The 26,046-nt window shown below is 38.6% G+C and overlaps 1 protein-coding gene across 4 annotated transcripts in view; it reads left to right on the top strand.

Moving 5' to 3' along the window:
* UCHL3 (ubiquitin C-terminal hydrolase L3) overlaps positions 1 to 26,046 on the top strand; it is a 66,636-nt gene that overhangs the window by 17,453 nt on the left and 23,137 nt on the right. For all 4 annotated transcript variants that reach the window (XM_017343537.3, XM_070048713.1, XM_008260063.4 and 1 more), the window contains exons 3-5: positions 3,208 to 3,364; positions 3,715 to 3,800; positions 5,746 to 5,793. In XM_017343537.3, the coding sequence (XP_017199026.1) occupies positions 3,208 to 3,364; positions 3,715 to 3,800; positions 5,746 to 5,793 (291 nt within the window). The remainder of the gene's footprint in view (positions 1 to 3,207; positions 3,365 to 3,714; positions 3,801 to 5,745; positions 5,794 to 26,046) is intronic.

Raw genomic sequence — 26,046 nt, 5'->3', positions numbered from 1 at the left:
ACCTCAATGATCACCAAAGGCTCTTGTTATGAGCTGCCAAGGCTATGGAAGCCTCTTGAGTCCACAAACTCTGACCTTATTTCGACAGGGCCATAATCAAAGTGAAGGTTCACTCCTCCCTTCAGAGAAAGGTACCTCCTTCTTTGATGGCCCTTTCTTTCCACTGGAACCTCACTCACAGAGATCTTTCATTTAGGTCCTTTTTGCCACAGTGGCTTGACTTTCCATGACTGAAATGCTCTTATGGGATTTTTAGCCAGATCTGAACGCCTTAAGGGCTGATTCTGAGGCCAGAGTGTTGTTTAGGGCATTTGTCATTCTATGAGTCCAGCAGATTTTTCTGGGAAAAGGCCAGATAGTGAATACTTCTGGCTTTTTAGGCCTTATGGAACTTTGTCTTGAAAACAGTCATAGACAATACATAAAAAATACTTTATGTATGTAAACAAGCAGTGGGCCAGATGTGGCCTGGGATTTTTGGTTTTCTGACTTCTGTTGGAGTCTGAAAATTATGAGAAAACAATAAACAAAACAATTATACTATGCTCACTTTTTTTTAACCTCTTTGTTATGTTTAACACCTTTTTACAATCAGGAAACTGAGGTTTAGAGACATTAAATGATTTGCGACAGTCACTCAGCTAATAATGTTATAGCCAGGTAGTCAACTATACCAGCCTCACTTCTGACTTTGGTTATTGTACCAAATTGCTTCTATAACCAGTTATTACAGATAATGGGGACTATTATGAATGTTATATGACTATAAATACAGCATAAACTTTATAGTATTTTTGAAAAGAAAAGTATTTTTGCCGTAATAAGCCGCCTAGAAATCAAAATTTAGAAAATGCAAGTCCTTCAACGATTTCTTGGTTCAAAGATAATGTTTGCTAGTTTTTTGCATACCCTTTCAGACTTTTCATTGTGTAAGTTCTTTTAAAACACAAATGGGAATCAAATATATATATACTAACTTATAAACCCTCATGGTTGTGTGACAGATTTCCAAGTCAGAATATGTACATCTACTTTATTCTTCTAAAATACTTTATAGTATTTATTATCATCTGGCATAAAATACACATACACTCAAATCTCCACTGATAAATATTTATGATTTTTACAGTTTAATGTCCTTAGAACTAAATGAGAGTACTTCAGGCCGGTGCCGCGGCTCACTAGGCTAATCCTCTGCCTTGCGGCGCCGGCACACTGGGTTCTAGTCCCGGTCAGGGCGCCGGATTCTGTCCTGGTTGCCCCTCTTCCAGGCCAGCTCTCTGCTGTGGCCAGGGAGTGCAGTGGAAGATGGCCCAGGTGCTTGGGCCCTGCACCCCACGGGAGACCAGGATAAGTACCTGGCTCCCGCCATCGGATCAGCGCGGTGCGTCGGCCGCAGCGCACCGGCCGCGGCAGCCATTGGAGGATGAACCAACGGCAAAGGAAGACCTTTCTCTCTTTCTCTCTCTCTCTCTCTGTCCACTCTGCCTGTCAAAAAAAAAAAAAAAAAAGAAGAACTAAATAAGAGTACTTCAGATTTTCATGGCCAGTTGGAATTCAAAGCTAATCTTATTTTGGTACAAAAAAATGGTGAGATTATATAGATAAGGGGTCTTCAAAAAGTATGGAAATGTGTGTTATGAAAGAACTATGAATGGATTTCAATTTTTTTTGGTACCAAAATTATCTTTGAATTACATTTTTAATGAACTTTTTGAAATACCTGTATATATGTTTATATGTATGTAATTGCACATTTCTAAGATTTTGTTTTAAAGCTGTACAAAGGAAATTGCTGTTAAAGGATATAAGCATTTAAAGTACTTATAAATGTTGCAGAATATCCTCTAATATGGTTGTATTTTTTAAAAATATTTTATTTATCTATTTGAGAGGTAGAGTTACAGACAGTGAGAGGGAGAGACAGAGAAGGGTCTTCTGTCTGTTGGTTCATTCCCCAAATGGCCACAACAGCTGGAGCTGCGCTGATCTGAAGCCAGGAGCCAGGTGCTTCCTCCTGGTCTCCCACATGGGTGCAGGGCCCAAGCACTTGTGCCACCTTCCACTGCTTTCCCAGGACACAGCAGAGAGCTGGATCAGAAGTGGAGCAGCTGGGACTAGAACCGGTGCCCATATGGGATGCCGGCGCGGCAGGCAGAGGATTAACCCACTGCGCCACGGCACCTGCCCTGCTTGTATGTTTTTTTTTTTTAAAGATTTATTTTATTTATTTGAAAGACAGAGTTACAGAGAGGTAGAGACAGAGTGAGAGGTCTTCCATTCGCTGGTTCACTCCCCAGTTGGCTGCAACTGCTGGAGCTGTGCCGATCCGAAGCCAGGAGCCAAGAGCTTCTTCCGGGTCTCCCACATGGGTGCAGGGGCCCAAGGACTTCCACCGTTTTCTACTGCTTTCCCAGGCCATAGCAGAGAGCTGGACCGGAAGAGGAGCAGCTGGGACTAGAACCAGTGCCCATATAGGATGCCGGCACTTCAGGCCAGGGTGTTAACCCGTTGCGCCACAGCGCCGGCCCCTGCTTGTATGTTTTTAATAATGGCATAGTAAAATGTATTTTCACCCATATCCTTATGATCACTGAGTACTGCTGTTCTTTCTTCTGTATTTTGTCAGCTTGGTAGGTGATAAATTAATTTTTTAAATACTTAAATCTTTATTTTTAAAAAGTGTTTCATTTGTTGTCTCCCACATGTGTGATAGAAACCAATTGCTTGAGCCAACACCACTGACTCCCAGGATGCGTATTATCCATAAGCTAGAGCTGATTTTGTGGACATAATAACTGCTAGGCCAAATGCCACCTTGAGTTCTTGTTTTATAACAAATTTTAAAAATTGAATGAAAAGGTAAAGAGACACACAAAGAGGGGCAAAGACAGATACAGAGGCAGATCTTTCCTCTGGTTCACTCCTTAAATGTCCACAAGAGCCTGGGCTGGGCTAGGCCAAAACCAGGAGCCTAGAACTCCATCCAGGTCTCCCACAGAGGTGGTAAGAACCTATGTGCTTTAGCATCACCTGTTGCCTCTCATGGTGCACATTAGCTGGAAGCTAGGGACTCAAACCTCATCATTCTAATCTGGGATACTGAAGTCCCAAGCAGTGTCTCAATAGCTGCACCAAACACCTGTCCCTGACTCCCTTTTATGTTACTTTTTACATGTAGACTGTTGACTTTTTTTTTTTTAATAGTATGAAATATTCAGAACAGAAGAAGAGGAAAAAATAAAATCTCAGGGACAGGATGTGACATCATCAGTATATTTCATGAAGCAAACAATCAGCAATGCCTGTGGAACAATCGGATTGATCCATGCTATTGCGAACAATAAAGACAAGATGCACTTTGGTAAATAACTTTTCCTTACTGCTATTTTACCTCCTTAAGGTAAGCTAATGTCAACGAGCACTAGGGGGTGCTCTAATTCTTTCAAACTATAAAGTATAAGTAGGCTCTCCGAATCCTCTGACCTTCCGTACTATAGAAATAAGCAGTAATCCTTTCAATTCTTTTATATTGTTGAGAAACAGACTCCGCAAATAAACCTTTAACTTAAGCCCTGTCATTTATCCCAATATTCTTATATTCCTGATTAACCAATAAAAGTATTTTGTTTAAAAAACAGCATACTTCTAATATTTCCACAAATTAGTCTCTGTGATATCAAGGCTTTTCAATTTTATCTTTGATGTTCTCAGAATCTGGATCAACCTTGAAAAAATTCCTGGAAGAGTCTGTGTCAATGAGCCCTGAAGAACGAGCCAAGTACTTGGAGAACTATGACGTCGGTACCTTCTTTGTTTCTCAATCTTGTATGTGGGCAAAGTTTTGTGGGATTGTAGATTCTCTTAGGGAGTTTGTCAGAAAAACTAGTTTTGAGTAATTATGGATTTTATGTTGTCTATTAAGAAAACCTTCTGTACTTCTCAGGTAACTTAATCTAAACTAGCCATAAATATTGATAAATTGCTACTTCTTTTCTACATCCAGAGCTGAAGGGGCACATAAAAGCAATTTGATTTATGAATTAATAAGACATCTTATGTTTGACTGTTACTTGCTGTTTTCTCCCTATAATAAATGTATTCCGGCAATAATTTATGTCTTTCACCAGGCATTTAGAACTAGACTGAGGGTGAAAGGAAAAAACAAAGATCTAAAGGTAGACATTAGACCACACAATATACCATAGCAATTTTATCAGCCTAAAAGCTGGGTCACTTAACGTAATTTTCAGTGATTGTCTCATTTCATAGCACTATTTTACAATGGTTCCTTGAAGTTTAGCATTTTTGAGGTTGGTTTTTCTTTTGAAGGTGTCTTAACTTTTATTTTTTTCAACTTTTCTTAATCTTTATTTAAAAACATAATCAGATGCACATTGGCTGCTTACATTCTCTGGTTGTCCTTTGTGTCTTACCTTCTAATAACATTATTTAGTAGATAATAAATTCTTTGGCACTAACAGTGTAATATACAAATTATTTGACTAAACTAATGCCACGTGCAGAATTTCTTCCCATTAAATTATTTGATTAAATCATGTTTAACAATCTAATCTGCTTTAATTATTTTAAATGACTTTTTCTTTAGAAAACCTGGAGATTTCATGACATGTCTTTATATAAAAATAAAATAAACAGATAGAAAGCCTCTAGTAACCCCACCAATGAGAAGTAGCTACCTTTAATATTTTCTACAGGGAGTATATATGTATATATACAATTTTAAAAAAATTGATCACACTCTGATATTGTTTTTATAAGTTGCTTTTTTGTTAAACTTATCACAAATGTGTTACATACCAGTAAGTATATATTTGACTTTATCATTTAATGGCTGTATAGCTTTCCATTGAATAGTGTTTTATTTAACCAATAAATAAATTTAATAGTTTCCCCCTTTTTCATTATTTTTAAAAAACCCTGCAAGGTACATCATTGTAACTAAATCTACAAATATCCTTTATTATATATAATTATGTTCAATTATCTGTAAATATACAGACTCCTAGAAGAGAAATCGCTGGGTCAAGTGAGTTCGGATGTTTTTAAGGCTTTGATACATACTGCCACGCTGCCACTCAGAAAGATTGCCCTTCACCTGCAGTTTACTGTTGTGCCCATTTCTCTGCATCTTTGCTAACAGAGGGGATGATAAGAGCATTTTTGAAAGTTCAGGAAACCAAATATACCAGCTTCTGACAAATGCGTGCTTTTTGCTCTACGTTTCTAAACTGCTGACTGAAGTTGCATGATTAAGCATAAATACAGGCAGAACTGCAGAGGCGCATGGAGCCCGGAGAAGCAGATGAGATCAGCTTCTTTACTCCCTATCTGTGAGCTGCTCACTTTATTCCAGTCTCATTTGAATAAAGTGTTAAGTGTTGGCAGGTTTTAACAATTAAGTAAGTTAAATTACCCTGCTTCCCTCCAGGAAATTACAAATAGTCGGATATTTAGTGTCTAATAAATAGACAATAAATTCAGAGATTTGTGTCTAGTTAATAAATTCTAAATAAATTCAGAGATTTGTGGGCTGGAAAGTAACAGCAGTTCATTTGCTTTACCCAGTTAGCATCCTGAAATATCAATATTAAACTGTTCCCAAATTCCTATCAATTTTTTGTTCGTTTATAAGATTTTAAGTGTTAAACTTTGTTGTTGCATTCATTTAAAAAGTTGGATATGATAGCTTTGTCCTATAAATACCTTGTATTCTTCTTACAGGCCATTCGAGTGACTCATGAGACCAGTGCCCACGAAGGTCAGACTGAGGTATTTCATATTTTTTCAAAATTCTTCTACTACATGTACATTTAACCATAGCGTTATTGTAGGCCATGTAGTTTTAGGAATTTGCTTGGTCTTTTTCTTCCTTTGGGAGAATTTGCTTATGCAAGAGCACAAAAGCAGGTTTGACAAGCTCTTAGCATGCAGCTTTGATATCTTCATCTCAGTTTGTCTAATCGTTTAGACAGATGGTGGATTGTGTGCTGTGTGCTTTGGTTAACAGGTAGCTGTGTCTTCCTTATCAGATTCCTTTGAGTTCAAAGTATTTTGAGGACTGTATCTCCACTGCTGTATAGTTCGATGGTCAGTGTGATTTTTAACATGCTCAGCTTCCAGAAAAAATACATCATTTTCTTTGCTCAGTAAGTCCATTCTGGGGCAGTGTGATGATCTTCAGCATTTCTTTCCTGTTAGCCACTTCAGCTGGGTCAATTCACTGCTTCATTTTTCATCCTGTTGGTTTCTCTCATCCTCTCCTTCCATTTCTTCTTTCTTGTCTCTTTCCTTCTGTACAACTTTCACTGTTCTATTATTGGGGGAAGTATGTCAAAAGGCATTTTAGTCAAAATGAGTAGAATTTAATTAAAGCTGTATGGTGTGTTTGTAGCACACTTAAGAGTTACTACCAGAGAATTACAGACTTCTTTTTCCAGATGTGACTTGAAACCACACATCTGCATATACAAACTGACATTATGCTTTAAAAATACTTGTAAAACATTCTATATTCAAAAAAATTAAAGAAAAGTTTTATAATATGATATAACTGCAGTTACTCTTCTTTTTTATTATCTATTTTATTTATTTGAAAATCAAAGTTGCAGAGAGAAAGAGAGTGAGACAGAGATCTTTCATCTGCTGGTTCACTCCTGAAATTACCACAATGGCTGGGGTTGGGCCAGGCTAAACCAGGAGTCTGGAACCCTCTCTGTGTTGCCCATGTGGGTAGCAAGGGTTTAAGTACTTGATCCATCTTCCACTGTTTTCCCAATGGCATTAACAGGGAGCTGGGTTGGAAATGGACTGGAACCAGTGCACATATGGGATGCCAGCATTGCAGGTTATGGCTTAACCTGCTGTGCCACATCTTTAACCCCCTACAATTATTAGATTAAACAGGATAACTGTGAATGATTACACTAAAATCATTTAGCAGTTAAAATAATAGTTCTCTCTATAATTATGCCATACTTTCCTGGTTTCCTTTTGTTATTGTTTTGAAAGGTATATACTACATTTTTGTTTTTCTTGTTTTTTACAATATTTATACATACAGACATGGAAGTGTCACATCTAAATGTCTTTAGGACCAGCTTGGAAATTAATAAAATCCTTTGTTTTTTGTATTACTTTCTATAATCCTGAGCATACTCTTATTAATCTTCATTATGGTTTGGCTTACAAATTTGTGATGTTAAAATTAATGATGATAGATGGGTACAGATTTATAGTTTTGAATTATTGATAATGGGGCAATTAAGACACCTGAGTCCTATGTTAGGGTACCTGGGTTTGACTTCTGGTCCTGGTTCCTAATTCCAGCTTCCTGCTAATGCAGACCTTGGGAAGCAGTGGTAATGGTTCAAGTAATTGGGTTCCTACCACCTATGTGGGAAACCTAATGGAATTCCAGTCTCCTGGCTTTGGCCTCAGGCCTTTTCGGAGTGAACCAGCAAATGGAAGCACTCTCTTTCTCTTTCTCTTTCTCTTTCTCTTTCTCTTTCTCTTTCTCTTTCTCTTTCTCTTTCTCTTTCTGTCTCTCTGTTTCTCAAATTAAAAAAAAATCAATTAAATATAAAAACTGCTTTAAAATATAGTTACTTCAAAATAAAGTTTGTTTTTATCATACCCTCTCTTGCCCCTTTCATACAAATTATGACTTTAAATACATCTTCTTAGGTGATATTCACATCTCTTTTTTCTAGCCCTATAATCTCATTCTCACCAATCTTGAAAGCCTATTAGACATCACCTGGATGAGCTACCAGTAATTTAGAATGCACTTGTCCTTGTTGGACCTTATCATCTGTTTTAGACTTTTTTATTCCTTTGTTTTCTCTGTTTCTTATAATAGTGTGATCATACATCTTCCCTACTATCACTAATCTAATACAAATTTGTTTAACTTTTTGTTTGAAAGATCAGCTTCTTGGGCATATTTTCAATCTTTGTTTTTGTTTTTTTTTTTGAAATGCTTACTTTTTATTTGTTTTCATCTACTTGAAAGTCAGAGCAACAGAGAGAGAGAGAGCGCCAGGGAGACAAAGAGAGATAAACACACACGACAGATAGACATGTGTTGGTTCATACCCAAATGCCTGTTAACAGCCAGGGCTGGACTAGGCCAATGCCAAGATCCTGGAACTGCATCCGGATCTTCCATGTGGGTATCAAGGGCATAAGCACTTGAGCCATCAGCTGCTACCTCCCAAAATTCTTTGGCAGGAAGCTGGATCATATGAATAGCTAGATCTACAATTGACACTTCAATATGGGATGTAGGCATTGTAAGTGACAGCTTAATACATTGTGCCACAGTGCTCAGCCCTCAGCATCTCTTCTAATTCTCATTCACTTTTATACAATTCTACTGGATTACCTTTCCTGAAATGTGACTTGAATCAGTTGGCTATTTAAATTTTTCTAATGTTCCCTACTGCATAAAGTAGTGATTCTCAAGGTAGGATGGAGGTGGAGTTAGAATTTTCTGGCTTTTTCAAACTACACTCCCATGAAGATTAATCTTTTCTTTTCTTCCATAGTTAAGAATCACAACTAGAGTAAGCCATATTTTTCTGTGTATTACAGTGCTGGAATGTATTAGCATGATAAAAAGTGTTTGAGATCCCTTCCTCAAACCTATGCAGTTAGCTTCAGCCTCTTTAACCAGCTCCATTTAAGGTTTTTCTTATGTTGTTTAACTTTGCAACAACTTTAAATATTTAAATATTTAATATTTAAATATTTCTCTTTAGCCATTTTCTGGTATTGTTTTGTTTTGTTTTGCTTTGTTTTAAGATTAATTTGTTTATTTGAAAGGCAGAGTTACGGAGGGAGAGAAATGAAATGCCAGAAGGAGAAAAGAGATATTTCATCTGGATGCTGGTTCACACCTCAAATGGCTGCAATGGCCAGGGCTGGGCCAAGCCAAAGCCAGGAGCTGGGAACTCCATCCAGTCTCCCATGTGGGAAGAAGGGATCCAAGTACTTGGTCCCTTTTCCGCTGCCTTCCCAGGCACATTAGCAGGAAGCTGAATTGGAAGCGGAGCAGCCAGGACGCAAACAGGAGCCCACATAGGATATCAGCATCTCTAACGGCAGCTTAGCCTGCTGTGCCATATGCTGACCCTCATCTCTTGTTTTGTTGTTGCTCTTCTTCTTACCATTCCCTCTTTCTGCAAATATTCTTTCAGTTTTTCTGCTTCCTACTTCAGCCCACTCTTCAACAGTTACCTTAAATATGACCTTCTATATGAAGCAGTTCCTGATGATTAGGTCTCGAGGTGTTTTTTCCTTTCTAAAAACTTTTGTGTATGTTCTCTTTAGCTGTTTACATTTTAGCTATTTATTTTGATATTATTCTTCAGTTATCTAAGTTTATGTTTTTTCACATTTTAACATTTGTCATACAATTGATATCATAGTTTTCTTGGTCTATTCCCTTAGTGGAAAATAAAATGATGCCTGGTATAACTAATGGTGCTTTAGCTGGATGAATTTTGTTGATATGAGAATACTTAAAAAAATTCATGAAATTGGAATTATAAGATATTTATTATGGTGCAAAACATCTTTTGAATTGCATGCATGCTTTTCTCATAATATGTATTCTTTATGAATTATTTGAAGACCCTTCATATCTCTCTTACTGTGGCTCTTAGGCCTAGGATTAGTGTCAGCTTCATTTATTTATGCTCCAGATTACTCAGCTGTTCTTCGCATATTGGCACAACACCACAGTTAGCTAAGAACTGACCTCCGCAGTGCAACTACCTAAAGAGGCCAACTCTTGGTTTTCTATAGTCTCCTGAGTAAATATACAAAATATATCTGTTAGCCATTGTTTCTCCATAGGACAGTGTTAACATTTTGAGAAGATTCAGGTCTTTGTTTTGTGAGATGATTTTTTTCATTCCAGGGTGAAGTATAGTGGCTTTCTAGTCTCCCAGTCACTGAGAGAACAAAACCCACACCTTATGTTTCCAAATCAAGTAACTAAACTCCTATACCAGGGATTACTTTTCTGGTCATTTCATTTTAGATTTAAGCTACCACCCATGGGCTAAAGAGTCTTTGGCATATTATTATCTCCATTGCCTTCTCTATTCCAGGTTGGTGGTTTTATCAGCTTCTACCAAATACCCAGATCTTAGGCTGCTCTTTCTGACTTTAAGACAACTACCTGCTCGTTATACCATTACAGGACCTTTCCTCTCAGTGCACGTGGAGAGAGACAAACAGAAAGTTGTGGTGCCTCATCTTATAAGGACAGCAGTCCTGTCAGGTTAGGGCTTCAGCCTTATGGTCCCATTTATCTTTAATTACCTACTTGAAAGTGTTATCTCCAAATATAGTCACATTGGAAGTAAAGGCTTCAACATACAAATTGAGAGAATGTGGCACAATTCAGTCCGCAACACTATCATTGTGCTTTCCAATGACCTGGTCCCCTTGTGGGTATGTCTGTCCTCTTTGTAGGGTGGTGTCGTCTCATCTCTCAAGTCTTGACTTGAAAAATTTTTCAGGGAAACCTTCTTTCATCACTATGAAGTAGGTCTGCCTGCCTTACTTTCTATCATAAAGTCCTGTTTATTTTTTTTCTTTCACATTTTAATAATTTATTGTAAATTTTTTCTTCCTTTTGTTTGTTCTGCACCCTTAATATATGTTCCATGGGGACCTGGGCCTTGTTTGTCATTTCACTTTGTATACTAAGGATAATGCTGGCCATACAGAGGCATTTTTAAGAAATTGCATAATATAAATGTGAAAGCACAGCATGTAGGCTTGCCTTGCATACTGACTCCAATACTTTCCTTATTGTAAATTGAGATAATAGCATCAACATTATGGGAGTGCTATCAAGATTAATGAGTTAATCATATAAATTGCTGCCTGGTGTTTAATGAGCATTCAATAAATATTACATGGTAATTTTATTTAATTAAGTATCCAGAAAATGAATCTGGGTGGGAGAAGAAGTTGGGAGAAGATGAGGCCAAAATTATACAGTAAAACCAGATTAAGAGGAGCTTGGGTTTTATAGGCAACAGACAACCACCCCAGGTGATGTGTTTAGTTTTCAGCATATTGAGTTAAGGGTGAGGGTTTTGTTTTGTTTTGTTCTTTTGTTTTGTTTTTTGTTATCTGTGTAAGGGTCTAGAAATCAGGGAGAGACAGATGAAGTCTTTTTTACTTGAGTAGTGGTTAGACCCTTCAGAATTCTATAGAGGCACCGGCGCAGCGGCTCACTTGACTGATCCTCTGCCTGCGGCGCTGGCACCCCGGGTTCTAGTCCCGGTTGGGGTGCCGGATTCTGTCCTGGTTGCCCCTCTTCCAGTCCAGCTCTCTGCTGTGGCCTGGGAAGGCAGTGGAGGATGGCCCAAGTGCTTGGGCCCTGCACCCACATGGGAGACCAGGGGGAAGCACCTGGCTCCTGGCTTCAGAGCAGCACAGCACGCTGGCCATAGCAGCCATTTAGGGGGTGAACTAACAGAAAAGAAGACCTTTCTCTCTGTCTCTATCTCTCTCTCACTAACTCTGCCTGTCAAAAAAAAAAAAAGAAAAAGAAAAAAAAAAAAGAAGAATTCTCTAGAGGCAGAGTAGTCATGGACCAATGAGAAATCCCTGGGACTCATAGATACTAAAAGAATAAGTAGAGATTATCCCTGATCTGAGGTAACTATTAGAGTTCCTAAAATGTAATGTATTGGAGTGGAATAGACATCAGTGATTGTTTATAGCCCTTGTCTCTTCTGTTGAGGAGCAATATTTTTTTTTCTTCATACTGTTTGTTGAACTATTTTGCTTATTGTAGGGTTAACTTTACAATCATTAAGTAAACTGAAAATAGATCTCTGTAAAAATTAAGAGTGGGAATGGGAGAGGGAGGAAGAAGATGGGTTGACACATGGTAGAGGGAGGATAGGTTGGGAAGTATCAGTATGTTCTGTATATATGAAATACATGAAACTTGTATAACTTAAATAAAAAATTTTTAAAAAATGAGTAGAGGAAGAGGAGCCAGTAATGATACAGTTGTATTATCAATGGCCATCATTGCTGACATCACTGATATATCAGAACATTTTTCTGGGAATAGAGGAGACAGAAGCCTTAATGCGTGCTGAGGTTTGTAGACTAAGTGAGGAATCACTAAGTTGAGCCATCAGAATGGCAGTACTTTTTTCAGAAGGTCAGCTATGATGTGCTGATAGAATGTGATTTTTCCTTTCATGTTTTTCCCCATCCTTCCATCGCACCATGATTGGCCTGTAGACATTGACAAGTACAGAAATGTGAATAGTAGCTGTACCTCATGTATGATTCATTAACTTACACTGAAAGTTAGTCCTTCCACTTTTCACTTAAGATTAGAAAGATGAAAGAACAACAGTGGAATATGAGGAAATTAAATTATCAGTGTTGGAAAGAGTTCTTTGTTTTCTCTTTGATTTTCCTCCTGCTGTAAGCACCATTTGTACTATATTCTAGATATAGATAGTGAGTATAAAAGTGCTACTGGATTTGCTTCTCTTTAACAATGTTACAGAAGTAGTTGGTATTATGTGCCATTTGAGTCCTATAGCAGCCCTATGAGGTATAGATGTTGTTACTTACCCCATTTTTATAAATGAAGCAACTGAAACACAGAAAGGTTTAACCACTTGACCCAAGGCCACATCCCTGTTAAGTGGCCTTGAACTTCAATTATGAAATCAGATTGTCTGGCTGCAGAGTACAGTTGCAATCCCAGTGTTCCCCTTACCCCCTATCTCCAAACAATCACTTTCAATGACATTTTGATAAGCTGATTTCAAAATGTTCTGTTAAGAACAGTTCTTCGTATTAGTCTAAAGTAGTGATATGTACTCTAGCTTGTGATAGGAAACAGCCTGAGTGAGAAAGGGTAAATTGATAGTTTCAGTTTCTCATGAATTTCTTCTCTCTGCAGTGGTTTCTTGATTTGATTTTGAAAAACTATGTTAGAAAAATTAAGAGATATATAAAGACAACTATCAACTAAGATGTTAGTTATATATATATTATGGTAATACACTAGCATGTATTGGCCCTATACTAAATATGTTGAATTTTGAAATTACTATAATTGGATACACATATGCTCAGTCAAGCGTTGCTCCAAATTTATATATTCATTCCTACCAATCCTTTCAGGATGACTTGTAGAACAATGGATTACGTGAAGTTCCAAGTTGATGTGATCTAGGCTTCCACTAAAGTTCATAGCAGATTAAAAGATTTCCTTATTTTAAGGCTTTTCTATTCAGAGAAGATTATTCCCATATGTATTTTAAAAATTGGGAATAAATATCACTGGTGCAATAATGGAAACTGAAAAATGTGAGGACAGTAAATCTAAAAGGTTGTTTTGTTTGCCTTCAGGCTCTACCTTTGCTTGGTTGATATTTATCTAGCAAATAATTTTGAAAAGTTTCTTTTTTGTCTGTGTTAATCTTGAAGCCAGGCCAGATAATTCAGTATTTTTCAATAAGCATTCCAGTATGGAAAATACAACAAAATATTTTTAGCATTTATGAATATGGACTATCCTTGCCTTCTGATGATGTGAGTTATCAATTTTTCTACTTTACAGTGGCGTGAAAGCTATGTTCGTTCCATAGAAACCATTTTTGGTGTTTTGAATTTTGATCTTTTCCTGGGCTAGCCATAAGCGGTAGGGTGTTCTCTCAATGCTGGGCAGTGGTAGTGAACCTTAGCCTCCAGTCAGACATGTGATCCTGAGGGTAAAGTCACCTACAGTATACTCTGCTGGTAAGTAATGATGTTTGCTGGGGTAGAACTAAATGCATTTTCAACTTAGTGATATTTTCAACTTACCATGGTTTACTGGGCTACCACTTGGTGGGTTGAGGAACATCTGCATTTACTTTCAGTTTTTCTTTGTATGTGTCTTTAAAGCAGTTGATCAATTTTGTGGGATTTTTATCTTAATATTTCATCATGAACATTTTCGTATTTCATCACAATATCTTTCTAAGTCTTTATTACTGTACATGATCATGTGAGTAAGCCATAATTTATTTTCCATTTCCTTAACTCTTGTTGTTAATTTTCAGTTTCTCAAGTTCAAAATATAACATCATTAAATATCTTTGTTTATTTGAGAATTCATCCCAGGTTTTTTTTTTTTTTTAAAGATTTATTTATTTATTTGAAAGAGTTAAAGAGAAAGAGGGAGACATAGAGAGATCTTCTGTCTCCTGGTTCACTCCACTAATGGCCCCAACAGTCAAGGCTGAGCCAGGCTAAATCCAGGAGCCAGGAGCTTCATCTGGGTCTCCCATATGGATGGCAGAAGCCTAAACACTTGGTCCATCTTCTGCTGCTTTTCCCAGACCATTAGCAAGGAGCTGGATCAGAAATAGAGCAGCTGGGACATGATCTGGCACCCATATGGGATGCCTTTGTCACAGGTGGCAGTTTTACCTACCATTCCACAAAGCCGGCCCCTCATCCCAGGTTCTTTAACATAGTTTCTTGGGGCCCTTGCTGTGGCTCAGCAATTTAAGGCTGTGGCTGCAGTGGCAGCATCCCATATGGGCACTGGTTTGTGTCCCTGCTGCTCCACTTCTGACCCAGCTCCTTGCTAATGTGCCTGGGAAAGCAGTGGAAGATGGCCCAAGTGGCTTGTACCCCTGCACCCACGTGAGAGACCCAAAAGAAGCTTCTGGCTCCTGGATCTTGGCTCCTGGCTCCTGGCCTCGTCCTGGCCTGGTCTTGGCTGTTGAAACCATTTGGGGAGTGAACCAACCAATGGAAGATCTCTGACTCTCCCCTCTCTCTGTAACTCTGCCTTTCAAATAAATAAATCTTTTTTTTTTAAAGTTTCTTATATGTAGAATTCCTGAATCAAAGGAATGAACATATTGAAGTTTCTTGTAATGTGAATTTTTTTTTCTTTCATTTGATCAGCCAAATACCATTGTTCCACAATATTTGAGAACTGGTTCCAAGGTTTGGAATCCCCAAGGATATAAAAATCTACAGATGCTCAAGCCCTTTAAGAATATTGCTTGGTATCTGCGCATATCCTATGCCCATCCTCCTATAATTTTAAATCATCTCCAGATTACTTATAATACCTAATAATATAATGTAAGTACTATATAAATGTATTGCTTAGGGAATAGTGACAAGAAAAAAGTCTGCATGTTCAGTATAAACACAAATTTATTCTTCTAATAGTTTAAATTTGCAGTTGGTTGAAACAATAGGTATGGAACCTGTAGTTTGTAGGGGGCTGATTAGAATCTGTTTGACTGCCTACTGTGCTAGCAGCTATAAATAGAAAAGACAGTAAGACTTAATTGTGGGTTCAAAGAGCCTTTACTTCTGTGGAGACAATAGCTTTGGACAGTGTCCAGTTCTTACCAGTGTTGAGTTCTAGAGAAAAATAATGTTTGATTGCTATTGATATTCCAGAGAGCTTTAGTAAAAGTTTATAAAATGAATTTAAATCATGAAATAAACTTATAATTAGTTTACAATGAAATAAGTGGTTGGTGTGATTGGTCTATAAAAAAGGCTTACCTTGACCACTGGAAAGTAGCAGGTAACTTACAGCTTCAGGTGATCATAAATACATTTGTGAGAATACTTTAAAAAGCATAGTGGAAAATGGAATTAAAAAATAAATTTGTTTTGGTGAAAAGATTTTGAAATGCAAGCATAGTTTTTTTTCTTCCCACAATATATATCTTCCATGAGATATTTGAAGTACCTTTGTACATAATTAAAATATGTTGTGTAAATGTGTGTATGTTTTTAGTTTAAGAAAATCCTCTGGGCTTTTTTTTTTGGTCCATACAGGGCAGACTGAAGAGGGAAAGAGTTTGAAGTTTCATTTTCATTCAGTGTATAACTATAGTTTACCTGACTCTATTTTACTCTGAAGTTCAGTTTTTAGATATTTTCTTTTTTTAAAGATTTATTTATTATTTGAAAGGCAAAGAGTTACAGAGAGAGAGAGAGAGAGAGAGAGAGAGAGAGAATCTTCCACCTGCTGGTTCACTCCCCAGTTGGCTGCAACTGCTGGAGCTGGGCTGATCTGAAGCCAAGACCCAGGTGCCTCTTCCTGGTCTCCCATGCGGCTGCAGAGGCCCAAGGACTTGTGTCATCTTCTACTGCCTTCCCAGGCTATCTAAGAGAGCCGGATTGGAAGTTCAGTGGCCGGGACTCAAACTGGCGCCCACATGGGGTGCCAGCACTGTAGGCAATGGCTTTACCCGCTATGCCACAGCGCTGGCCCCTAGTTGTTTTCAGTATGTTAGAATTACAAGATGATAGCAAAACTCAGTAAGCAAAAAATATTTTATATGCACATAAATTAAAATGCTCACATATTAATTTCTTTTCCTTAGGGATTTATTTCCTTCTTTTCTTCTCTTTGAATAGGAAGAAACTTAGTTCTTACATAATATAAAATTGGAGTTGCTAACTTTCTTGGATGAATTAGGTGGAAACAGTAAGTGACATACTGATGTAAAGTGTCATGCAGTTTAGGCCATATCCCTACCTTTGTTAACATGTGTGACACTGTAGTTTTCTGATCTTCTTTGTTGGTTTGTTTTCCTTTATTTTCCATGCTTCATTTTCTTTATTTCGGCAAGACTGAAAGTAAATATTTGTGGGGCAACTTCATTTTATTCCATTCTTTCTTTCTTTCTTTCTTTCTTTTTAAAAACATTTTATTTGTTTATTTGAGAGAGAGAGAAAGAAAGGTCTTCCATCTACTGGTTCACTCCCAAAATGGCCACAACAGCCAGAGCTGAGCCAATCCAGAGCCAGGATCTCCTTCTGGGTCTCCCATGTAGGTGCAGTGGCCCAAGCACTCAGGCCATTCTTTGCTGCCTTCCCAGGACATAGCAGAGAACTGGGTCAGGAGAGCAGAAGAGGAGCAGCCGGGACTAGAACTAGCACCCATATAGGATGCTGGCGCTGCAAGCAGAGGCTTAGCCTACTACGCCACAGTGCCAGGCCCCCATTTTATTCCATTCTTTAAACTGAGAAATGCTGTTGGTGTTCTATCCTCGCTCTTATACTTTTGTGTCTGTCTTTTTAGGTGGTTGTTGTTTTTGCATTGAATTATTCCTCAGGTAGAGCCTTCCCCTTCTCCTTCATCCTCCTGCCCTCTGCCACTTCCTCTCCCTCCCTCCTTGATTCTCCCTCTCCCCCTTTCTCTTTTTTTCTCTTTCTGCTTTTTCAGTTTCAGAGTTTTAGAAATGGAGGTAGTTAAACTACTTATCTCGTTTACCCTCCTAGATCTGACTAGATGTAACTCTTCTATCCAAAATCCCTTCGCTAATAAAAATAGAGTTGAGGGATTATGTTTGGGGATAGGCAGATTTTTCTGTTTGTTTTATTTGAAACCAAAACTTTCTAGAATGGAGGATAATGTTAGTATTGAAGATTATTTTCACTTGTAATAAATTAGAACCTTATTTGAGGTTACTCTCAAATTGTAAGGCCAAGAATTTCTGGGAATTAGTTTGGAGAGCTTAATAATGGTAACTTGACTTTCATGTAATGTATAGAGATATAGGCTATTAAAATGGACCTCATACATGGAGAATTACATATCCAGTAGGAGGAAAAAACAGTTTTTCAAGAACATCTCAGAGTCTGTGGCCATCTTGATATATTAAGTGAACAGAATAAAGAAATTTGCCGTTATCCAGATTTTCCATGGAATACATAGTGGTATTTGTATGTTTTGATATCTAGCCCATGTTTGACTTTGACTTCTTTGCCAACTGAACATGGATACTCTGTAGGAAAGTTTGCATCTCTCGCATTGATCTCATGTTACTTTCCTGTAATAAGTTCGAGCTTTACATTTGCTGTAATCCGAAGTATTGTACTGAAATTTAATTTGAAAAAAATCCATGGAATTCCATTTAGACTTAATTTGTAATTTTTATTTTAAAGTTGTTGTATGTGTATACATATTCTCATGCATATATATATATATATATATATATACACATATATATGCCCATGTGTGTGCACATATCTAAAACCTTCTTTTCATAGTATTTGGCATCCTTAGAGAAGTTCCCAATTGTATCCCTTTTTATTTGCTAATTTTTAGACTGAGTGCTGTTTCAAAATCTGAAAGGCCATGCCATTTTCAAGGAATAACTGTTAAATTTGTTATCATTGAGTGTGTACTTTATCAACAAATTGATAAAACTAATCAAAATTTCTAAGGGTCATATAATAAAGGGACTAAAATTCTTGTTCTTTTCTTTTTTAAGATTTTATTTATTTATTTAAGAGGTAGAGTTACAGAGAGAGGGAGAGACAAAGAGAAGGGTCTTCCATTCGCTGATTCACTCCCCAGTTGGCCACAATGGCTGGAGCTAAGCTGCTCCGAAGCCAAGAACCAGGAACTTCTTTCAGCCCTCCCACACGGGTGCAGGGGCCCAGTGCTTGGGCCATCTTCTGCTGCTTTCCAAGGCCATAGCAGAGAGCTGGATTGGAAGAGGAGCAGCTGGGACACAAACCAGCACCCATATGGCATGATGGTGCTGCAGGCAGACACATAGCCTACTATACCACAGCGCTGGCTCCAGATTCTTCCCTTAAAATGAGCTGAATCTTATTCTTTTATGAGTTGTGTTCTTATTGTACTCTGTACAAGAGAGCCACAAATATTATAGGCAGTTAATCTAAAAAATTTTTAGCATGAGATGACTGGGTTGTTGGAAAGATGGGGCACCATTTCTGCATGGTACATTGTCGGTGAGAATTTTCTTGGCTGCCCTTAAGCATCATGTATGGGTGAATACAGTAGGAATTTTTTGAGGTGCCTACCTGCTTCCAAGTATTCTCACCTTTCTAATTCTCACCACTTTGAAAGTGTGTCTGGCATCTTATTATAGTGGTAGTTACCGTTTTCTGAATTCATTTTAGATGGGAGGCTACATGTTTATATACCCTGATCTTATCCTTTCAATACCATAAGATAGATACTGCCCCATTTTAAAGGTGGAAAAACTGAAGTCACTAACTTGCCTAAGGTCACACAGCTGGCAACTATTTCTGTGCTCTTAAGGCAACAAAATGTATAGGTGAATGAAAATTACTAAAACAGAAAGAAAATGAAGTTTTTGAAATTTAAAATTGCAGTTAACTTAATGCAAATACCTATATGTATTCAATTACAAATGATCACAGTTGCGCTGAATACTTTGTTCTTTTGTACCCTTATATCTAAGTTGATGCTTAGTGTAGTGGGTTTTTTCTTATATAGAACTTGAAATCTTATCTATAAACCAATGACTGCCCTTTGATAATTATGTTCTAATTATGTTTTTTATATTTTGGAAAACAGTAATTCTTTTAAGTATCTACCAGCTAGTGATCTCTCATGTTCCTGGAAATCACATGGTTATAATGATGTTTTTCTTAATAACAACATATCAGTTTAATTGAGAAAATGCTTTGGGTATAAGCCAAAATCTGCTGTCTTTATTTTAGCATTTCAGAATACTTTAGACTCAAGTGCTTCTGATATTGTATGAAACACTTGATTTCTTCCTCTTTTTATTTAAAGTTTTTTTTTTTTTTTTTTGAAAGGCAGAGTTATAGAGAGTGAGAGACACAGAGAGATTTTCCATCTTCTGGTTCACTACCCAAATGGTCACATCAGCCAGGACTGGGCCAGGCAGAAGCCAGGAGTCAGGAGCTTCATATGATCTCCCACATGGGTGGCAGGGGCCTAAGCGCTTGGACCACATCCTTTTTTTTTTAAAGATTTATTTATTTCTTTGAAAGTCAGAGTTACAGAGAGAGAAGGAGAGACAGAGAGAGAGAGAGGTCTTCCATCCGCTGGTTCACTCCCCAACTGGCCGCAACGGCTGGAGCTGTGCTGATCTGAAGACAGGAGCCAGGAGCTTCCTCTGGGTCTCCCCTGTGCATGCAGGGGCCCAAGGACTCGGGCCATCCTCCACTGTTCTCCCAGGCCATAGCAAAGACCTGGATTGGAAGTGGAGCAGCCAGGACTCGAACTGGAGCCCATATGGGATGCCGGCACTGCAGGCATTGGCTTTACCTGCTACGCCACAACACCGGCTCCAGTTGGACCATCTTTAGCTGCTTTCTCAGGCACATTAGCAGGGAGCTGTATCTGAAAGGAATGCCCACATGTATCGCAGCATTGCAGGTGATGGCTTAATCTGCTTTGCCACAACTCCAGTCCCACATTTGATTTCTTAATAAGGAAGCACTTCAGGTAGACCCCTCTGTTGCCCTTTTTAAAGGTCTGCATCATTTCTTGTTAATATTCATAGTATTTCTAATTCCTTCTTTTTTTATTTTATTTTATTTTTATTTATTTATTTATTTATTTTTTGACAGGCAGAGTGGACAGTGAGAGAGAGAGAGACAGAGAGAAAGGTCTTCCTTTGCCGTTGGTTCACCCTCTGATGGCTGCCGCGGCCAGCGCGCTGCAGCCGGCGCACTGCGCTGATCCGATGGCGGGAGCCAGGTACTTATCCTGGTCTCCCATGGGGTGCAGGGCCCAAGGACTTGGGCCATCCTCCACTGCACTCCCTGGCCACAGCAGAGAGCTGGCATGGAAGAGGGGCAACCAGGACAGAATCCAGTGCCCCGACCAGGACTAGAACCCGGTGTGCCGGCGCCGCAAGGCAGAGGATTAGCCTAGTGAGCTGCGGCGCCGGCTTCTAATTCCTTCTTAATGTTAAGTATTTTGAAGAATAATTTCTTAATTTTTAAAAAATATATGAAATATACTGTATGCATTATGAAAGAAAGTAAATTGTCCTTTTAGGACCTGAAATTTTTTTGGTTTGGCTTTTTTCCCTTCTGAACTAGTTATAAGTTTGATGACTAGAGAATATGTTTTAAATGTGGTTGGGAACACAGATAAAGATAGTAATAGACGTGCCTCTATGATTCAGTTCATTTAGTTGACATTTGATGGATGAGTGGCTTTCCGTGTGATGGAAAACACTGACTTTGGAGCCAGGAGTCATGGGTCTGCCTCTGGCTCTGACAGTCACTAGTTATGTGGCTTGGAGCAAGTCTGCCAAGGCCTTGTGCTATGCATATTTAAAAAACATAACACTGCCATGAAGCTTACAGACTGTGTCCACAGAGCTCACCCTGTTTCTTTTTTAAAAACTCTGAGGGGAGTTAAGTCGGAATCAGAATGCTTAAAAGTCTCTTAAACTGAATTTACCCAACTCTTTCATGAAACAATCTCTAAATTCCTTAGCATTATTCTCAAGAACATTTTGTGGGGCTTCAGAAAAGCCCATGCTAGATTTTTTTAAAAGCTTATATTGCACGTAAAGTGGTGTACATGAAATTACACTACAGTTTTGCAATATCTACATATTAGAGGGGGCACAAATCATTGTTAATGTCCTGGCAAACATTGATGTTGGGTATTTTACTTATTTTTATTTTTTTAAAAAATGTATCTATTTATTTGAAAGGCAGACACACAGAGAGAGAAGGAAAGACAGAGGGAGAGATCTTCCATCCGCTGGTTTACTCCCCAAATGGATGCAATGGCCAGGACTATGCCAGACCAAAACCAGGAGCCAGGAACCAGGAGCTTCTTCCAGGTCTCCCACATGGGTGCAGTGGCCCAAGCGCTTGGGCCATCCTCTTCTGCTTTCCCAGGTGCATTAGCAGGGAGCTGGATCAGAAGTAGAGCACCCAGGACTCAAACTGGTACCCATATGGGATGCTGGCACTACAGGCAGCAGCTTAACCTTCTATGCCATGGCGCGAGCCCCATGTCAGTAGTTTTAATTAAATAAAATAATTATTAGTGATTTTTTGACTCCTCACCAGAATTGAAAAGCTAGTGGAGAAAGCAAAAAACTGATGGAGAAATTACTGGAGAAAATAGAAAATCTAATGGAAATTACTAGAAAATGAGAAAGCTTATGAGACAGTGAGCTCTTTATTAAAACTCTGCTTCTGAAATACTCTGGAATAAACCATGTGTGTGTATGTATACATATTTAGTGAGTATAGAAGATAATTTGAAAAATTAGATACTTAGCTCAAGAACCAGCTCACAGTTTCAGTTTTCATATTTGAAAGCAGGCCTAATTTAAGCTGTTACTAAAGCAGTTGAATAGATAGTTAATATTAAAGAGTTAAAAGTTGATGTGTTTGTTTTTAATCTCCATGCTTCTAAGAAGAAAGCCCAAGAATTTCCTGATTCCGTAATAGTACATTTCATTACAAAGTACTCTGATCTCTTGAAATGATACTTCGTAAAATCTTTTCCTGAATTATATGAACTTTTTTGGGAACTGAAAATGTACGCGCTGTACAGTGTAATTTCTGTATTATTAATTATCTTTTGAAATTGTATAGTTCAAGGTAACATGTAAGTATTCATTTAGCATTAGAAAATAAATAAATGACTAAACACTGTTGGTTCTAATGCTTAAATATTTCAACATACTCATTTTCTTTTTTTTTTTTTTAAAGATTCTATTTATTATTTGAGAGGTAGAGTTACAGACAGTGAGAGGGAGAGAAAGAGAGAAAGGTCTTCCATCCGCTGGTTCACTTCCCAAATGGCTGCAATGGTGGGAGCTGGGCTGATCTGAAGCCAGGAGCCAGGAGCCTCTTCTGGGTCTCACGCAGGTGCAGGAGCCCAAGGCCTTGGGCCATCTTCTACTGCTTTCCTAGGCCATAGCAGAGAGCTGGATCAGAAGAGGAGCTGCTGGGGCTAGAACCAGTGCTCATATGGGATACCAGTGCTGCAGGCAGAGGATTAACCCACTGTGCCACAGTACCAGCCTCTCATTTTCTTTTTAAAAACAATGCTAAGTATGATGGCATTGGAACAGTAAGATAGTAAACAAAAGCTTTCTTTGCTCAAGAGCCATATAAGCAATTACAAATGAAATAGCCATAATATATAGTACAATAATATACCATCCATTTAAAAACTTCACATTATTTATTTGAAAATCAGAGAGACAAGGAGAGTGAGAGAGAGAGAGAGAGATCTCCCATCTGCTTGTTTACTTCCCAAATGTCCACAATATGCAGAGCTGAACCAGGCAAAAGCTAGGAGCTGAGAACTTAATCTGGATCTCCCATGTGGGCTGCAGGGATCCAACTACTTGAACCATCACCTACTACTTCATAGGGTGCATATTAGCTGGAAGCTGGAATTGAGAATGGAGCTGGGATTTGAATCTGATATGGAATACTAGTGTCCCAAGCAGTGTCTTAACTGCTATGCCAAACTAATGACCCACATACATCCTGTTTTTAATAATGTAGAACACTAGCCAAATACACACACACACACAGGCACACACACAAATGTATAGAACTCATTTGGTGAAGTGGATTTTTGGAGCTAGCACCCTGTCTTCTTTCATTCATCTTCATTTATTTATTTAGATTTATTTGAAATCCCTGCAACAGTCAGAGCTAGACCAGGCTGAAGCCAGGAACTCTGTCTGGGTGTCAGGAACTCAAATATGTGGACTATCATCCACTGCCTCCCAGGTGCATTGGCAAGAAGCTGGGTCAGAAGTGCAGATTAGGAGGCCAGCGCTGTGTCACAGCTGGTTAAAGCTCCCACCTGCAGCGCTAGCATCCCATATAGGCACCAGTTCAAGTCTCAGCTGCCCCATTTCTTATCTAGCTCCCTGCTAATGTGCCTGGGAAAACAATGGAGAATGGTCCAAGTCCTTGGGCTCCTGCCCCTGTGTGGGAGACCCAAAAAACCTCCTGGCTCCTGGCTTTGGCCTGGCCGAGTCCTAGTCCTTGCAGTCATTTGGGGAGTGAACCAATGGATGGAAGACCTTTCTTTCTCTGTCTCTACCTTTCTCTGTAACTCTGCCTTTCAAATAAATAAAAATGAATCTTAAAAATAAAAAAAGTGCAGATTAGCCAGTACTTAACCAGGCAGTCTGATAATGGAAATCAGATGACCCAACTGGTGTCTTAACTATCTGCACCACAGTGCCTGCCCCTCCTTCCTCTCTTATGTAGGTTGACCTTGAAAACCATGATGAACAAAAAGGCTAAAGTCATCCATAGATAATCTAATAATATTTGGGCAAAAATTGTATCTTCCTCTTTAGCATAGAAATGATCATAATTTCTACCTTATAGGATAATTGTGAAAATCTGTTACACTGATAGTTAAACTGGAAACCATCTAAAGGCACAGTAACATATGTCTGATTCATCTGTATAAGGTGTAATGTGTTGGCGTGCTAAGTGATGCTGAGATATACTTACTGAGATGGGTAGATGTGCAAAATATATAACCAATGAAATAAGCAGAACATGATCCCTTTCTATAAGGAACAAAATAGCCAAAACATTTTAACAGATTACAAAAGGCCAGGTGTAGACTAGAATAAGATTGTAAAAATTCCTGTTAGTGTCCTCAAAAGGAGACCTCATGTTGCCTTTCCGTGGACCTCTCTGGGTTCTCTTGAGTTAGACCTGAGACAAGGCTGGAGGGGGCTCTGTGGTGCAGACTTAGGGAAGGGAACAAGTGCCACTGAGGGAAAAGCATCACGCATGGAATCTTCCTTCCTACAGAACAAAGCCCAAGACCCTCGGACAAAGAACCCTTCCTGGAGAAAGGAACAGAGAAAATCACTCCATTGGAGGGGGGCCTGGGAGCTTTTATGAGAGATTCCCTACTACTGGTGGAGAAAGGAATCTCATATAAGCTTTGTCCTTGTTATCTGGGGACAGCGGACCTATCTATGACAGAGGCCGAATCAGAACAACAAAGAATACTTCAACATCCCCACCATTATACTAAGAAGCAATGATGAAAGTGTGGAGACAAGTAAATAACATAGAGAGACTGTCTACAGCATAGACTTTGAGGGAAAGGCTAAAGCTTATTTGTGGAATAAAACCATTGAAAAAGAAGACATTGGGGCTGATATTGTGGCATAGCGAGTGGGTAAAGCCACTGCCTGTGGTACCGGCATCCCATATGGGTGCTAGTTCATGTCCTGGCTACTCCACTTCCAATCCAGTTCCCTGCTAATGTACCTGGAAAAAGCAATGGAAGATGGCCCAGGTGTGTGGGCCTCTGCCACTCACATGGAAGTCCTGAAAGAAGCACCTGGCTCCTGGCTTTGGCCTTGCCTAGCCCTAGCCAATGTGGTTCAGTTCTGGGGACTGAACCAGCAGATAGATCTTTCTCTCTCTCTCTCCCTCTCTTTGTGTAGCTCTCTCTGACTTACAAATAAACAAACAGATCTTGAAAAAAGAAAAGAAAGAAAAAGAAGACATCTGGGAACCCGGTTCCATGCCAAGCACAAGTTAATGCTGGATGAATTTGACTGGTGTGCTGAGGGTAACTATAGCAATAATAAAACTCCAACAGCTTAACTCCTGACTAAAACTCTTCAGCCACAAAAGATTAAAATGCTAGCAGATGAGATATGCCTATTCTTTGGCATAAATGTTATTTATGTTCCTAAACAGGGTATCTGACTTTTAGTCAAAAATTACAAGTCAAAGAAGAAAACGAGAGCACCAACATACTGCCAAAAGCCAGAGCTATCATGTGGACTAAACTCAGATATGATACAGATGTACCATTTTCTGAAAAGAATTAAAGACCTCAAACCAAACCTTCAAGAATCCCAGAGACACTAGATAGGGATATTTATTTCTGCCCTCTGAAACAGGCTAGATACATACATACAGAAGAACAAAGATAAGGGTTATAGCAAATTCCTCAACAGAAATTACACAAGGTCGAACACTATGGAATGATACTTTTTTAAAAGTGCTGAAAAGATTCAGTAGAACAAAATTCTCTCTCCAAAATAAAGGAGAAATGACATCTTTGAGACTAATAAACACCAAGAGAACCCAGTATTAGCTGATCCATGTTGCAAGAAATGTAAATACCAGAAACTTGAATCCATATCAAAAACTGGCAAGTGCTGAAAACTGAACGAGTGAAGGTAAATAATATAA

This window comes from Oryctolagus cuniculus, chromosome 9, assembly GCF_964237555.1.
Source record: "Oryctolagus cuniculus chromosome 9, mOryCun1.1, whole genome shotgun sequence".
NCBI lineage: Eukaryota > Metazoa > Chordata > Mammalia > Lagomorpha > Leporidae > Oryctolagus > Oryctolagus cuniculus.
Note: the sequence above shows the minus strand (reverse complement) of the source record. Positions and strands in the feature narration are given on the sequence as shown.